The 17,973-nt window shown below is 35.5% G+C and overlaps 1 protein-coding gene across 1 annotated transcript in view; it reads left to right on the top strand.

Annotated features, from left to right (window-relative positions):
- The first annotated feature begins 407 nt into the window (after positions 1-407).
- LOC109060218 (AP-1 complex subunit beta-1-like) overlaps positions 408-17,973 on the top strand; it is a 29,870-nt gene continuing 12,304 nt past the window's right edge. Inside the window, exons 1-18 of the mRNA XM_042757411.1 lie at positions 408-563; positions 1,035-1,089; positions 2,204-2,309; positions 2,428-2,563; positions 2,667-2,912; positions 2,993-3,183; positions 4,738-4,959; positions 5,157-5,277; positions 6,545-6,640; positions 6,815-6,930; positions 7,215-7,380; positions 7,529-7,627; positions 7,918-8,177; positions 8,425-8,617; positions 14,094-14,135; positions 15,828-15,866; positions 16,419-16,564; positions 17,448-17,577. Of these exons, the coding sequence (XP_042613345.1) occupies positions 1,053-1,089; positions 2,204-2,309; positions 2,428-2,563; positions 2,667-2,912; positions 2,993-3,183; positions 4,738-4,959; positions 5,157-5,277; positions 6,545-6,640; positions 6,815-6,930; positions 7,215-7,380; positions 7,529-7,627; positions 7,918-8,177; positions 8,425-8,617; positions 14,094-14,135; positions 15,828-15,866; positions 16,419-16,564; positions 17,448-17,577 (2,346 nt within the window). The 5' untranslated portion in view covers positions 408-563; positions 1,035-1,052. The remainder of the gene's footprint in view (positions 564-1,034; positions 1,090-2,203; positions 2,310-2,427; positions 2,564-2,666; positions 2,913-2,992; positions 3,184-4,737; positions 4,960-5,156; positions 5,278-6,544; positions 6,641-6,814; positions 6,931-7,214; positions 7,381-7,528; positions 7,628-7,917; positions 8,178-8,424; positions 8,618-14,093; positions 14,136-15,827; positions 15,867-16,418; positions 16,565-17,447; positions 17,578-17,973) is intronic.

Genomic DNA, 17,973 nt, shown 5'->3' with positions numbered 1-17,973 from the left:
ACAGTCCGGTGTATTGTACTGAACAATAACAAAGATTATTTTCTGGTCAATAGCATCCTTTGGGAAAATTTTATATTCACAAATCTAGGTTCTTGAAAGTTAAACCAGCCTTTTATGCATTTCATAATGAGTTTGTTTTGTATTCCAGAGCCCTTAAAATTATGAAAAAGAAAAATGCAATATTTTTGTTTTCTATTATTATGGATTATAATCTTTGGTTCCATCTCTCTGTTCTTTCTCTTTTTGTTGTATTTAATGCACCTATTCTGTAAATTGTAATGTGAAGATGTTTTGATATGGCCAAGTTGTTTGTACATCAATGGTTGTTCAATAAAAAAAGTAAAAAAAAAAAACAGTCCGGTGTAACCTCGGTGTGGCTCCGATCTCACGCGTTCTCCTCGTTTATTGGTTCCGCGCTACATTTTGTTTTTCCGGGTTCGCTCCATCTTCACGCGCCGACCGAAAGCAGAGGCAGCAACCGCATCTTCCTTCTGCTCCATCTACTCTCTCAAGTCCTCCAGTACCGAAAACTTTGGTATATCGCGTCGATTCTCACATCCCTTGTGCGTATCTGGTTTATTAGTGTGTATGTGTTTTCATCAATAGTTTGCATTATGATTCAGACAGGACAGGATGTGTGTATTTCAGTCGATAACTAAAGAATTAAGAATTAAGGTTTTCACTAGCCTAGCATAGCTGGATCATTTTTGGGTCACGCCCAATTAATATATATTATCAGTCATTAAATTTGTGAAGTACACCTTCAAATATTAAATGTGACGCATGTTTTTAGTTTTATGTAACGCAAGGCTGTGTTACTGTGTTGTCGTTTGTTCGTGAAGCAAATGGTCTTCATAACTGTCCCTCATGATTTCCTCTGCAAACTGGGAATTACAGACATATTGTGATTTCTTTAAAATTGCCAGTTGGCGATCAATGATATTTTGAGATTATTTTGCTGATTTTATGCATTGTTAAAATGTTGATATGTAAATATGCTTTATGTTTACTTTAAATCATGTTCTCCTCTTCAGATCTGAGAAACTGTCAGAATGACTGACTCCAAGTATTTTACCACCAACAAAAAAGGCAAGTTAAGAACTTAAATTAGTTAATTTAGTCTACGGGATGGTAATATGATTTAAGGAGAAATTATCTAAAATCCCTGAACAATGTACTCACATTTCCTGCATGCTATTTTAGACCACATATGTTCAGTTCTGGTATTTCATTCTAAGATTATGAATCATGCCAGTTAATGTGGCCTAAATTTGGGTCTGATTCTGATATAATAAAACACTTTCATAACGAATCAAGAAAATTACAACTGAACTCAGCTGCCAGTGATCATCATGCATTTTGATGTATTTGAAAACCGCTTTACTTTTTTGATAACTTCACGGGAAAAACCCAAGAGCAAATAAAAATAATTTATAATAAAACTTTACTTGAAGTTTCACTTTAATAAGAAATAATTATGGAGTTAGCAGTGTCTTCAGATCTATTTATATACTTTCGCATTAAAATGAAGCGAGAACACACATTATTAATAAGGTATTGTCTCTATTCCGGAATATTGTGAGTCTTGCATCGATTCAGTCGTCCTCTTATTTTGTAGTTTGAGTTTAAACCATCAGCATCAGACAACAGAGGCTTTATGTTTGGTGACACAATTTGTGAATCAGGCTGGTTTTTGTAGTCCTTTTGAGAAGAGCGCCGCACATGAGAAACAGATTCTCTAATGACATTTAATGGATTTATAGACTTAATACATTTCTCATGATATGATCAAACATATCTGTTTGCTTGTGTTAAAAAAATAAATTAGTAAAATTTTGGACAGATTCACCTAACCACCCACATGTAAAAGCTCATTGGATCTGCACAAATCACAAGAGCTAAAATGCATGCTTTGGCTTTAAAATGTGAAATTCTGCAAAAGACACTGACTTTGAAGCTCTATCAATTGTGTTCCAGCAATAATCGTGGAATGGAACTATAAAATGTAAAAATATTTAATTTCATACCAGTCGCCCTGAAACAACTCAAATGATACCAGACATGATCACTTGCATTCATGTAGAACATTATATTATGCTATTGACCATCCTGAGTAAAATAATTGTGAATAGAACTCGTATCAGCATCAGCCTCTGAAAACCTCAGATCAGATGAGCACTAACCATATTGCCCTGTGTTTCAGGTGAAATCTTTGAGCTGAAGGCCGAGCTGAACAATGAGAAGAAGGAGAAGAAAAAAGAGGCAGTGAAGAAAGTCATTGCAGCCATGACAGTGGGCAAGGATGTCAGGTTCTTTGACTCGCTTATCACCATTACACGATCAAATATGCACTCTCACTTCCCATACTGTATAAAAGATGATTTGACTCTGAGGGTTATGCTAATACCTTTTTACCTGCTGCTTTAGTTCCTTGTTTCCAGATGTGGTAAACTGCATGCAGACTGACAACCTGGAGCTGAAGAAACTGGTTTACCTGTACCTCATGAACTATGCCAAGAGTCAACCTGACATGGCCATCATGGCCGTTAACAGCTTTGTCAAGGTAGGAATTGCTGTTAAAGTTTGGTTCAAATTTGGACTCCAGTGTACTCTACTTCTATCAGGAGGTCTGAAGTTGCTCTTTTTTTTTTTTTTTTTTTTTTTAGGACTGTGAGGATCCAAACCCTCTGATCCGAGCTCTGGCTGTGCGTACAATGGGCTGTATCCGTGTGGACAAGATCACTGAGTACCTGTGCGAGCCTCTGCGAAAGTGTCTGAAGGATGAAGACCCCTATGTGAGGAAGACCGCAGCAGTGTGTGTGGCCAAACTACATGACATCAACGCCCAGATGGTGGAGGACCAGGGCTTCCTGGATTCTCTCAGGGACCTGATTGCTGACTCCAACCCCATGGTTGGATACTTTTGATCTAATTGTCCTGAATGCATACTTCCCCATTCGTAATACTTTACTAACATCTGATTTTCTCGTAGGTTGTGGCTAATGCAGTTGCTGCTCTGTCTGAGATCAGTGAGTCTCATCCCAACAGCAACCTTCTGGACCTGAATCCTCAGAACATCAATAAGCTCCTGACGGCCCTCAACGAATGCACTGAGTGGGGCCAGATCTTCATCCTGGACTGTCTCTCCAACTACAACCCCAAAGACGAGCGTGAGGCCCAGAGGTGAGGGGGGATAATAATCCTCGTAGTCACTGTGTTTCTTTGTCTCCACAGGTGTATGGAGATTATGGGAAGCGAATTAATTTTAATTAAAAATTTTTGTATCTTATGTTGTATCAGCAAGATTTCTCCACCAGTTTTACACCCTTTAGCCAAGGGTAAATTTATTTATATAGCACATTTTTCATACCTAGTTAAAATTAAAAATAGGCACAATTTGGAGAAGAAAAAAAATCTAATTGTGATTTTTCTAATAAAATTTGCATTATATATTTCATATTTAGTTACAATTTAAAATAGAAAAAAGGTATAATGACTATGAAGTAATAATATTTATTATTATTATTATTATTGTTATTTAAAAAATATAAAAATGACTAAATAAAAACAAAAATAATAAATCACTAAAATTTTACCGCAAAATGAAAAAAGTGTTCAAATATTATAATAATAATAATAACAATTTATTTTACTGTACAGGTGTAAACTTACAATACTAATATTTATGCCTGTCTTAATTTCATTTTCAAACATTAAACCATTAAAGTTTTGTTTTAATTGAAAACTAGGTTCAAACTACTTTTTTTTTTTTTTTTATCCAATACACAAGCTTAGTTAAAGACTGCATAGACAAACAGATATTTTTAGACCTTTTTTAGTTTAGATGTGAATGTGGCAACCAACATCTAAAATTTTTGGAAAACTGTGGTCTCTTTAACGGTCTGGAGCAGTTTTGTAGATTACAGGCTTTCTTTTTCTCCTGCTACTATGAATTTGCATTACAAAAAACCTGAAGTGGATTAGAGGCTTTAAAAAGCCTGTGTTGTCAGCGTTGACAGGCATGTCAGAACAATTTTCTAGACAGTAAATGTCAAGAAGCTGATTCCTGTACTTGTGATTGTCAAAGAAGATTAGTTACATAGACCAGGCATATGATAACATTACTGTTTTGTTTAGTTTTTTTTTAATTAGTGCTACTTCAGAGTGAGTGTATGTTACCATTAATTCCTCAAAGGCTTATTTTAAGATGATATTTCATTAGAGCTGAGATTTTATTCACATCTTGATTAAGAGATAAACAGATTTGTTGGGGGATAAGCCTGATTCTATTCATAGAATTAATATGTAATTTATATAGCAGCATGAATAATAGTTCAATACAGACCATACAAAGTGCTTATGAGTTGCTGCATAGATTATAACAGGAAATTCATGGAAAGATCAAACAATAGAAATTGTTTTTTGATGCAAGGTTTGATTTAATCAGACCAAGGTTTTTGAATAAAACACATTGTTTCTTTCTCTGAATGTTTCCCCTTAGAGAAAATGATATTTTTGTGATACTCACGTCAATATTGTTAGTATGGCTGAAATCACGTGGTTAAATTTGCTATAAGAACTAGCTATAAGAATTAAGTATATAGTTTTTTTCTCAAAATCAAAAATTTTCTCAAATGAAAGTAACATTATGAAAAAAATAAAATAGGATCCAGGACAGAGCCTTGAGGTACTTCACGCTTTATATTCCATTCCATTCCCTCTTTCTGTCTCTTTTAGTATCTGTGAGCGTGTTACCCCACGTCTCTCTCATGCTAACTCGGCTGTGGTGCTGTCAGCGGTGAAGGTACTGATGAAGTTTCTGGAGCTCCTGCCCAAAGACTCTGATTACTACAACACTCTTCTGAAGAAGCTCTCTCCTCCCCTCGTCACGCTGTTGTCTGGGGAACCTGAGGTTCAATATGTGGCCTTGAGGAACATCAACCTTATTGTGCAGAAACGGTTAGACTGCTGTCCTTATTTTTCAATCCTTTTAGTTGTTTTCTGTGGCACTAATTTAAGAGTTGTGCTAATCTCTCAGTGTCTTTACACATGAGCACATTCTGTATTGTCACTAGATGGCAATATTGTCCAGCTGCCTGTTTGCTTAGCAATTCTAAATGTTTTGATCAAATGCTGATCTCTTTCTCTACCTGCAGGCCTGAGATTTTGAAGCAAGAGATCAAAGTGTTCTTTGTCAAGTACAATGATCCCATCTACGTTAAACTGGAGAAACTGGACATCATGATCCGCTTGGCCTCTCATGCCAACATTGCCCAGGTATTTCAAACGATGTTTGACTCTTAGCTTTAAAGTAGTGTTGTCAAACGATTAATAGCATCCAAAATAAAAGTTTTTGTTTATATAATATATGTGTGTACTATATTTATTATGTATATATAAATACTCATAAACATACATGTATATATATTATGTGTGTAATATATTTATTATTTGTATATAAATACTCATAAATATATATATATATATAATATATATATATAATATATATATAAAAATTCTTAAATATATACACGCATGTGTGTGTATTTATATATCCATAATTAATATAGTACACACACATATTATGTAAACAAAGACTTTTATTTGGGATGTAAACAGAAACTTTTATATTGACAGCACTACTTTAAAAATGATGTGAGCAGGATATTCAACAAGAAAGCAGTGTATCACATGATTATTATCATGCTTTTGTTTTGAAGTAAACAAAGCAAGTTTGGGGATTTAAGTTCTGTAGGTGCAGAAGAAATCACACATCATTTATCTTGTCATTAGTAGGCAGAAGCAGCCAGCTAATCCAGGAGTTAAAACGTTAAAAAAAAAATAGAGCTATTTATCTAACTCTAATTAAAGCTGCTATAATAACATTATCTTCAATGATTTTCACTGTCTTCATGTAAATATAGCGATCACAGTCTCTCTATGATAGATCGTTTCTGTCCTAAATTTCCTGTGATCCTAGCAAAAAAATGTAGCTAGGACATTGGCAGCAGTAATCTGAGATTTAGATTTCATTAACAGGAAAATGTAGCAACTCTTTATTTCAAATGAAAAATTAAATGTTCAGCTGAATGTTACATAACAATGCAACATTAATTATTGTACAAATGAGCTGCTATTTTGGTATTGGTACTGGTATTTTTTGTATGAGTATGCTTTTTTATATTGCACATTGCATTGCAAAGATAACAAATTAAGCTTCGGTAAAGCTGCACTGTCAGTTTCTCCTTCTAATTACATATTGCTCAGAACTGTGCTTAAAAGGAATATGGTCCCTTACACTTTCCCTTCAGTAATGGTTTGTCATTGTGTTTAGCAAAAAACACATGCTTAAGCCCACACAAACATGTCCATTTGTTAGATGTTATCATCAGACTCTTCCTGAACTTTTCCCCCAAGCTAATAACGCTGTGAGAGACAGTTATCCATTCCCTGTCCTTTCTCTTGTGAAGGTCATTCAGCCTTTCTTTTCTGAAGTATGGTTCATGTCTATAGAAATCCACCTAAAATGAATTGATTTCTGTAGGTACTGGCCGAACTGAAAGAGTATGCTACTGAAGTGGATGTAGACTTTGTTCGGAAAGCCGTTCGAGCCATCGGCCGTTGTGCCATCAAAGTGGAGGTGTGTTATTCAGCCCTATATATCTGTTTGTATGTCACGTCATTCCATAGAGGAATGTCTGAAAATATCTTCTATAAGCAACCTTATTGCTTTTTTCATTGTGTACCATGGTTCAAGTGCTGTCATTGTAATGTATAGCTGTGACTGAGTTTTCTCTTATATCTGTGTGTACAGCAATCAGCTGAGCGCTGTGTTAGCACCCTGCTGGACCTCATTCAGACTAAAGTCAATTACGTCGTGCAGGAGGCCATTGTGGTCATCAGGGACATCTTCCGCAAATACCCCAACAAGTCAGTCCATAGCTCTCATCTGAAATTTGTTTTCACTGAGCTTGTCACAATGTTTTCTGGGATTGCATTTTCTGTAAAGTATACATGCTGTGCTGCCTAAAATGTGGTATCTTAGCATTATTAAGTAACCCACTTTTTGGAGCAGCCTTCATGTGAGGAGCCCACCTGTGTTCACAGCACACTAGGTTTTGGAACTGAGTATTTATTAATTTGTAAAGAAAAATGTTAAAAAAGTCCATGTGGAATGAAAGAACGGCTAAAACACCTCTCTGTTGTCTGTGCAGGTATGAGAGCATAATTGCTACTCTGTGTGAAAACCTGGACTCTCTGGATGAGCCAGACGCTCGAGCTGCCATGATCTGGATCGTCGGCGAATATGCCGAGCGTATCGACAATGCTGATGAGCTCCTGGAGAGTTTCCTTGAGGGCTTCCACGATGAAAGCACTCAGGTTTGATATTGTTGTTTGGTTTGGTGTCCACGATGAAAGCACTCAGGTTTGATATTGTTGTTTGGTTTGGTGGTTTTTTATTGTTGTTTGGTTTGGTGGTTTTTTTGGGGGGCATGTGGTTGGGTTTTGGATTGATTGTTCCTTTCAGGTCCAGTTGACTCTGCTGACAGCCATAGTGAAGCTGTTCCTGAAGAAGCCCTCAGAGACTCAGGAGCTGGTTCAGCAAGTGCTCAGTCTGGCCACTCAGGTGAGATGGAGAGGCCTTTGTTTGTTTGTTTGGCCTTTAGTCACCCTGCTCATCAAAAATACAGTTAACAAGTGCATATGCACTGCATATCAGTCAGATAAAGATTTTTTTTTTTATATATATTTGAAATGAAAGACAATTGCAAACTTATGCTCATTGCATACAATGTTGTTTTTCTATCAGCATGATGGATAATAGTGTCAAATCTCAAAAGGAGCTCAGCGTCTGACTGTCAGTGTTACATTTCCTCTCTATTCACACTGTTGTTGTTTTTTTCTTCATCTCCTCAGGACTCTGATAACCCCGACCTGCGTGATCGTGGCTACATATACTGGCGCCTGCTGTCCACCGACCCTGTGACCGCTAAAGAGGTTGTACTGTCTGAGAAGCCTTTGATTTCAGAGGAAACCGATCTGATCGAGCCCACCCTGTTGGACGAGCTCATCTGCCACATCGGCTCACTGGCTTCCGTCTACCACAAACCCCCCAGTGCCTTTGTGGAAGGAAGCCACGGCATTCACCGCAAACATCTGCCCATCCAGCATGGCAGGTACTGAGACGGCTAAACCTTTCGAACATTTCATTGGCTAAAAATGGCTCATGTTTCATCTCGATGCGAGATTCTGTGTTTTTCAAAAAAGGATGTCTGAATCAGTCTCAGTCCCGTAATACAATGGGGGACTCATTGAAAGTAGTGCCTAACAGAACCAACGTTGTCCTCTCTCCACTAGAGCAATGAAAAATCCTTTGTTCACTTAGTGTTGCCCATCTCAGTGTGTATTATCATTCTTTTGTAGTATCGACACCGGGGAGAGTCCAGTCAGTGCCGGCCCGGCTGCTTCTATCGATCAACCCCAAGTCATTCCATCTCAGGGTGACCTTCTGGGAGACCTTCTTAATCTGGACCTCGGTCCCCCCGTCAATGTGCCACAGGGGTCTTCCATGCAGATAGGCGCTGTGGATCTCCTCGGAGGTGGTCTGGACAGTTTGGTGCGTGTTCTTGTCTTATAATTGTCTATAATTGACCAGTGTTGTTTTTTTAAGCTCACTAGTTTCTCTGCAGCTTGAGTTCAGCCTGGATAGTGTGTTCACTGGTGCAGGTGTGGTTTAGGGGCTTTAGGGTACTCCACTAAGCGTGAGATGATTGCAGCAGTGTATTTCACATTTGGGCGATAACCACACTCGTTACCATGGCCACCACGTCTCACAAGCTTCTGCCTGATGACAGTGAACAGCGAAGTGAAGAATCGCACGGTGAAACATCAGCAAGGTCAGCGCTTCTTAACTGGAAGGGAATATGATTGCATAAGCGCTATGACTTTCAATCAAACGCTTATCATTTATCGACACTGTGCTGAATGCTGCTCAGTACTACAGATCCAAACTTGAAATATAAGGCAGTTTTAGGTGTGCTTATAATAGAAAACAGGATTTTTTTTTGCCCTTTTGGTAAGAGTTTGATTATACTATGTAGATATACAGTGAGCCCAAAAGTGTCATTCTGACATGCCTGTCCTTTTCAATGCAAATATCTATCAGTATAATAATTATCAGTATATAATAATTTGAACAAAAAAATCAACATGAATTTCAGAACATTTTAGCATTTGGTTTGTCCCTCTTTTGTTTTATGATTCAAAACGCATCTTGAGTTTCAATGAAAGCGAGAACAATCTGACCATCTGTACATTTAATTATTTGCCTAGTGACACAAAATTGCAGAATCAGAAGAATTTCTTAATTTTATAATGTTTATTATCAAGTGTTAGGCCCTGATCAGACAGAACGCCGGTTGACTTTCTTTAATTTAAGCAGTCTGCTGCATTTTTTATGTTGCTAGGCAACCACCGAATCAAGGATTATAGCAGGGGTTGTTTTAAATTTTTTGTTTTGTTTTTAGTTAAATTTTATTTTAGCAGAAACTTTAGATGAAGCTTTAGGTTAAGCTGTGGGGTTATCCGCGACAGTCTTCTATATTTTTAGTCTCCAGACGTTCCAAGCAACTGTAAACTTCCGTCACCACAACAGACGGCCCGCCTCGCCATTCATTCGATTGGACAGTGGAAAAAAAACTTGAATGACTTTGGGTGCTTTTCTGCTCAGAGTTGATTTTTTTTTTTTTTTTTTCAACTTCAGGCACTCAGAGCGCTCCTACAAAAATGAGAGGCGCAGCAGGTGGCTAAAACACGACCAGGGTGCATAAACAGTGTGCAAAACACTCACTGTCAATAAGAAAACAATTAAAAAGGCGCCTCTCACTGCAGAATAAAAAATAATTATAATATTTACAATAACTTTTCATTTTAAGGTGTAGTTAGATGTACTATAGTACTTCAAGTTAATAATAAATTATGTATCATTACAAGGATCCAAACATAACCCCATAGTAAGTATGTAGTATATGTACTTATTTGTGTAATTACAATGTAACATCACAACCTTAAAGGGATAGTTCACCCAAAAATTCTGTCATCATTTACTCACCCTCATGTTGTTCCATACCGGTATTATTTGCTTTCTTATGTTGAACATTAAAGAAGATATTTTGAAGATTGCTGGTAATCAAACAGTTGGTGGTTCCCATTAGAAATACTATGGAAGTCAATGGGAACCACCAACTGTTTGATTAAGTAAATGTAAATTAATTTTAATTTTTGGGTGAACTATCCCTTTAAGATAAAGTGTTAACATACTGTATTCACACATTATTTACAAGGAATAGCTGAACCCAGTGTCATAATTTACTCACCCTTTTGTCACCTTCTTCAGTGGAACTCAAGTGAAGATATTTTACTGAATGTCCAAGCTGCTCTTTTCCATATACTGAAAAATTTGGTATAACCTGTGATTACCCTAACACATTGAATTAAATGTGTAATTCTAAAGTAGAAAGGCTAAAATGGTAGTTTCTAGTTACACATACTCCAATAATCTTTATTTACAACTTTGAAAAATTATTTTTACAGTACCATGACAGTTAATGATGGCTGTTGAGCTTAAAAAAATTATATGCAAAAAGACAGACGCGCTGTTATTTTTGCTCCCAAAGAATTTTAATTTAATGAATTGCAACATTTCAACCCCAATCAGTCTTTGTCAGGCTTTGAATTGAGAGCTTTAAAAATGAACTGTCTTACCTTTGTAGAGCTAAATACCTTCTTTTGTGCTCCACAAAAGAAAATTTAACTGTCTGGAATGACATGAGGGTGAATCAATGATGATAGAACTTTAATTTTTGGTGATCTGCCCCTTTAATGAATATTAAATATTACTATATAAATATTGCGTGTACATGCCAGGATCTTCACATCCAGAAGCAATTTGTTAATTTTTTTCCTGGAGCCACAAAAGGGCTATTTTCTCCTCCTTGTGAATAATTGGATTTGTCAAGCAGGCATCTTGCAGGCATCTCCAGCATGGCACATGTAAAGCATTTATATCTCCTCAGTGCAATCTTCTCCCAAATTGGAGGAGTTACTGTGTCAGAGCTTTGCACAGGTGCCCAATACAAACCCAGGATAGAGACACAATGCCACTTGCTGTGAGAAGATGCTGTTCTAGCTCAAGACGTTTTGAACAGGACTGTGAGGTTTTAAAATCCCGTCTCTAGGCTAGTGATATTCTCATAATATAATAATAATAATATAATAATAATTGCTCAGTGATACTCCTCCTCCACCAAATGACAAAACACGGGTTGAGAGACTTGAGATGTGCTACAACCAGCAGTTAAATCGGTATTCAGAGTTGAAGTGCTGGTTTTTTTGTTCTTGTGATGATGTGATGTTATGTAATGAGATTTTAAGATTTTTGTATTTTTTTAATTTTTGTTATATTGTTAGTTTATTTTTTATTGTTCTTTTTATATTTTAAAATGTAATTTATTCCTTTTCATGCAAGGCTGAATTTTCAGCATCATTACTCCAGTCGTCAGTGTCACATGATTCTTCAGAAATCATTCTGATGTGTTGATTTGGTGCTCAAGAAACATTTCTTTATATTATTAATGTTAAAAACAGTTGTGCTGTTGGATATTCCTGCGGAAACGGTGATGCATTTTTTAAAGGTTTCTATTATGAATAGAAAATTCAAATGAACAGCAATTATTAGAAATAGTAATCATTTATAACTTTTGATCAGTTTGTATTTTATTTTTTTTTGTTGTAATGTCAATGTAAATGTAACTCAAACTTTTAAATGGTTGTGTATTATTATTATTATTATTTTATAGAACTTGTTTCTGTTTTTCCTGTGCTTTAATTGGCATGCTTTAGCTCTTTGACAGTTTGCTAAAGAGTGAATCTGCACTGTACAGGAGATGTTGTGTTTTTAAATTCATTCCCCATAAAGCATCAGCACTACAGCCATTCAGACAGACGTCCTTGGCTATTGTGTCATATTTATGAGTTTTTTTTCTACTGCAAATTGAAGTTAGTGTTGACAAAGCTTGTAAAACCTGTCAAGAGATGCGTTCTGCTCCTGTGTTCTGTTCCTTCTAGTTCTTCACAAGAACTGGTTTTATGCAAACTGCTCTTAAAATATTAGATGAACCGGAGAGCTAATTATTCAGAGCTACTTTGAGGCCGATCATTCAGGTAGTCACTCAGGCAACTCATGACAAAATTGAGGCCGATCATTCAGGTAGTCACTCAGGCAACTCATGACAAAAAAAAATAATTAAAATGTAGTTTTGAATGTGGTTTTGTGAGTGTCTTGTTTATATCCATTTTTTTATTTATAATTTTTGTGTTGACAGTATTCAGAGCTGAGGAATGTTAAACATTGAACAGTGAGTCGTGAGTGTTTCGAAGAGATGAACGCTGCAGACTCAGCACCTGAAGGGATGCATTTTTAAACTTGTAGCAGGTCTATGTATATAAGTCTGTGTCTAATCTGAATAACATTATGACTTCTTCTTCTCCACTGAGATTTGGTTAAGAATATTTGCATTTGACACAACCATCCATTTCTCCCAAACCCTAAACGTTGCTTGTTGCACTTTACAGCTCCGTTTGAGATTTGTGTGCTGCTGAGTGTGAAGCTGTAGGGCTGTTTAATCTTGATCATTTCCTCACTGAGAAAATCAAGGTGACTGTGCGGCTAAAGGTCAAGAGGAATGTGGACTGAGAGAAAGAATTTACGTGGCTTAAGTCATCATAAATTCAGAGAACCTATTTATTTTCTAAATGCACATTAATAGTATTACTATGCATGATGCATCGGTCAACTTTATTCCAAACAAAAAGAAATATTTGTCTTTCATCAGACATTTTTCCTTCATTGCTGATATCACCAAAACTCTTCTCCTGTTATATAAAATATTTACACAGTCCAGTTAATATCAATAGATAAAAAAATCTTGTCCTGCTTTTGTAATATTTGTGACCCTGGACCACAAAACCAGTCTTAAGTCAATGGGGAATATTTTTAGCAATAGACAAAAAAAAAAAAAATTGTTTGGGTCAAAATTATCGATTTTTATTTTATGCCAAAAAAAAAAAAAAAAAAATGCATGGGATCATGTTCCATGAAGATATTTTGTAAAATTTCCTACCTTAAATACATGAAAACCTAATTTTTGATTTGTAATATGCTTGGCTAAGAGCTTCATTTAGACAACTTTAAAGGCAATTTTCGCAATATTTCCTTAAATACATTGCTAACTCAAATTCCAGATTTTCAAATCGTTGTATCTCAGCCAAAATATGTCCTATCATAACAAAACATACATCATGGACATCATGCTGGACTCTCAGCTTGCGGGTGATGTATAAATCTCAATTTAAAAAAAACTGACACTTAAGACTGGTTTTGTGGTCCAGGGTCACATTTTTCTTATTCTTTTTTTTATTTTTATTTTACAGTAAAATAGCTCTTATAGCAATATTTCTCTCAGGTTATGGACGTAATGACATTTTTCTGTCGTATTGTTCAGAAAGTCTTTAACGAATTATTTAAATTTTTCTTTTCTTTTCAGTATTTTTGTTTTTTTCTTCAGTAGTTTTTGTATTTTAGATATTGTTTTTATTTAACAGATCTGGTTTTCATTAAATTCCACAACTTTTGCTAACACGCACAAGCTGAATTGTTGCTTTCAGCCTATGAAATCACTGCTCGGTTTCAGTCCTAACCGTCATGGGGAGTCAGCAACAATAACTGCCTGTAATGCAGGAGCACTGCAAATCTCTTCCTTCCTGCAGGGACGCCTCTGTCATCAGCTTCACTCATCTCAATCTTAGTCCACAGCTGAATAAATGGCAGCAGGTGTCTCATAGATTGCATTTGCAGGTTGATTTTAGCAATGGCAAAACAAAAAAGTACAGAATAGCAGGTTTTAAAAGTTGTTTGTGACATCATTCCCTTTGTAAACAGGAAAAATCTGTTAATAATGGATCCTTGACGTGTCTCTCTGTCTCTCTCATGTTGTTTGTTGGCCTGGATATGGGTCTTCTGTTCTCTGTTGTAGCTCGGGGGAGATCTGGGAGGAGGTGTCGGGGGCAGTCCTGCAGTAAGTGAGCTCCTCTCTCTCTCCGCTCGTATCCTTCTGTCTGCACTAAGCATGTCGTGTGCTATTAATGATTCTTAATACCCTGTATAGTGTAGACACTTTTTTGTTTTTTTGTTTTGCTGCATTCTGCTTTGAGGTGATATGATGTTCCTGATATGATGAACTTCTCTGAAGACTTCTGTTTAACAACCTACTTTGTCATTTGTCTTTAAAGTGCTGGTGATTTTGTTTTTGGTGCCTAAATTCCTTGTTTTCCCTTTGTCTCTTTTGCTCATCAAGGCTGCATTTATTTGATCAAAAACAAAATATTAATATAATTTAATATATTTAAAAATTTAAAAATTATTCCTTTGATCTGGCAGAGCTGACTTTTTACCAGCCATCACTCCAGTCTTTACAAATTACATTTTAAAATATATTAAAATAGAAAACAGTTCCATCAGATTAAAATATTCATTTATTAATTATTTTACAATATAATATTTTGACTATTTTTGATCAAATAAATGCAGCCTTGTTGAACATAAACACTGCAAAATCTTAATTATTCCTAACTTTTGATTAATGGTCGACCGATATATCGCCAAGCCTGAGATATCGGCCGATATTTGCCATTTTTTTTTTGTATCTTTTTTTGAAGTTTAAGCTTTTTCTGTTTGTTTTTGTGTTTGACTTTGATGTGTTCGACTTGTGGCCTTTATTTCGACATCAATGTATACAGAAAATATTATAACGATTGCTTTATATTATTAGTAATAGAAAGGCAACCATAATACTTTCTCGTTTGCTGTCAGCATTAAGCAAATACGCATTTATATAATTTAAAACAAATCTTTGAATGACTAATGAACGTTTTTGTGATGAACCTTTATTTTCACAAACCTTGCAAACTTGGTCGAATCCAGCTGTGAGATCTTGTGAAGTGTGCATTTTTATCCAGCATGATCCTGTGTGATGGTCGGTCCGTGTTAATTGAATGCTTTAAACTTTTAAGTTGTGATTTCAAATTATGATGCGCTTTATGCATTTACAGCACACTGCCATATTCATGTCATTTTCACTGTGTTGTGTTTTCATATTATGATTGGTTTTATGGATTTATTTGAAGATTATATATTCTTTGATTTATGTATAATTTATCTTGAATTTTGAGATAAAGTTTGGTTAATGTTGTTTATTTCGTTTTTTTTCAGTGTTTACTTCCTTTTTAATTATATTTTTATTAAATATTTTTTTATTTGTGGTATAATTATGTTTATTTTGCACATTTATTTTTTTTTAATTTGTTGTAATGTTTTTTAAATTTTTTTATATTTATTTATTAAAAAAAATTATTATATGGTATATGTGTCACTGCTTTCCAAGATATCGGCATCGGCTGTCAAAAAACAAATATCGGTCGACCACTACTTTTGATCGGTTGTGGGGTTTGTCCCAGATATTAAAATTCAATTTATTCTCCTCATTTCCTGCCTACATGAAGAATGCCTGTTGCTTAAAAGGATACACAAATGCTTCCTAGAGTAGTTTCAGCTCTTTTGATGCTTTGAAGTCTTAAGGTCTCTATGTCTTTGTTTGTTTCTGTTTTTGTTTAACTTAGTTGGGTCATAGGTTCATAACGTCTTTGGTGCGTATCATATTTGTGCTGTTTTCTGCAGCTGCTTCTATGAGCTGTTTGATTTATGACCTGTTTTGTCCATTGCTACAGGAGGATATGTGGCACCTAAAACTGTGAGTAGTGTACTTACCACTTAACTTTAAACCATAACCCCTCACCCATTTCTGATCTACTATAGCATAATGAAGAGCCTTTCAAGAAAGGACGTTCAGTCTGTTCTCATTGTCCAGCATAAGCATTAACTTCATGTGCTACATAAATACAGGCCTGCAGAACGGCTGCTGAGAAAAGTGTCTGGGGTATTTTTTTTTATGAGATCTATTTTAGAGAGAGTGTAGTGTGGGAGATATCAATTTTTGTTTTTTGTTATATATTTTGTGGTTTTATAATTCCCCTGGTGCTCTGGGTGCCTCATGCTACTTATATATGTGTTCATTTGTCTCTTTTTATCTGATTTTGTTTCTTTTTGGAAGCCAGCTCAGTTCTTGTAAGCAGTGTCTGGGTGAGTGAGTGTAAGCCAATGTCAGACTCCTCCATTAAAGTGCCCTTCAATTTAGAATGACTGTAGTTATCCTCTTAGAGAAGATCATAGCCTTAATTTATGAAGTAGACAAAGTGTAAAACAGAGGTGGTACAGTGGGGACTAATTTCTTTGGTTTGTGAAGGTATGGCTGCCAGCCGTCAAGGCAAAAGGACTGGAGATATCTGGAACCTTCTCTCGGCGTCAAGGGCACATGTACATGGACATGACCTTCACCAATAAAGCCCTGCAGCACATGACTGACTTTGCCATCCAGTTCAACAAGAACAGGTCTGTGTTTGCATTTCTGATATTCATTCTGATAATAGTTGATGATAATTATTGTTATTGTTATTGTTGTTGTTTTATATTAAATAATACCAGTATATTTGGTTATGTAACTGAATTTAATATTATACTTTGTTTAATAAATTCTTTAAAAAGGTTTATTTCTTAATAGATGTTTAAATGAATGAATTATTGAATATATTTTGATGACATTTAAAATACACTACCATTAAAAAAAATTCGAGGTCAGTAGGTTTTAAAAGAAATTAAAAATGTTATTCAGCAAAGATGCATCAAATGATGAGCAAAAGTGACATTAATAATGTTACGAAAGATTTACATTTTTAGATAAATTCCTAAAAAAAATCCTGAAAAAATATATATAAATATTAAGCAGCACAACTGTTTTCGACGTTGATCATAATAAGAAATGTTTCTTGAGCTCCAAGTTAGCACAATCAAATGTTTTCTAAAAGAGATCATGTTTGCCGTAACAGGAATAAATAGTTTTAATAAGAATTCAAATAGAAAACAGTTTTGTGATGTTTCACAATATTACAGAATTTTTTTATATTTTTTAATGTATTTTGCATAATTTGTGTATTTAAGGGTTTTTATATATTTATATCTATATATATAAACTTCTGAAGGTAATTTTCCACAAAGATTTAATTTTTTTTTATGTTATTAAATAATCTAGGTATCTAATTAGGGTTAGATTATTATTTTTACAAAGTTATTTAATCCTTGAATTACAGGTTACAGTAATAGCCAGAAACTGAAATTTTTGCTCTCGCTCACTAAGTGTTAATCTGCCTTGCCTGTAACGGATACATAAAGTAGAGCACTGAGAGACTGTGTATATATGCTGTGTTGTTGTCTCTAGTTTTGGAGTGATCCCCACCACACCTCTCCCCGTTCACACTCCACTGATGCCCAGCCAGAGCATCGACATCTCCCTCCCTCTCAACACCATCGGCCCTGTGATGAAAATGGACCCACTCAACAACCTACAGGTGCAATGCATTATTGCCTTTCACTGTGTGTTTGCATTCCCCCATACACACCCACACACGCCCGTGGTCCTCCTGAGCTTTGCATTAATCATCCCACAGGAAATAGCACATCACAAATATGCCGTTAATGTTTAAATTACATCTCGGTGTATCCAAACCTCCGAGCTCTACGTTAGTCTCTGATTGAGTCAGTTGTCCCCACGTGCTTCGTTAGATACTGAGATCATTTAGGTAAACAGCAGCTGCAAAACATTCAATAAAACACTCCAGATAATGAGTACTTGTCCACGGCATCTAGTCTACTAATGCAGATCATCAATCAGATACAAGTGTCATTATGAATCATCATCGTGTTATATGATTTATATCAATATGTTTCTGCCTCATTAGTTTTAA

Source organism: Cyprinus carpio, chromosome A5 (genome assembly GCF_018340385.1).
Source record: "Cyprinus carpio isolate SPL01 chromosome A5, ASM1834038v1, whole genome shotgun sequence".
In the NCBI taxonomy this organism is placed as follows: Eukaryota; Metazoa; Chordata; class Actinopteri; order Cypriniformes; family Cyprinidae; genus Cyprinus; species Cyprinus carpio.
Note: the sequence above shows the minus strand (reverse complement) of the source record. Positions and strands in the feature narration are given on the sequence as shown.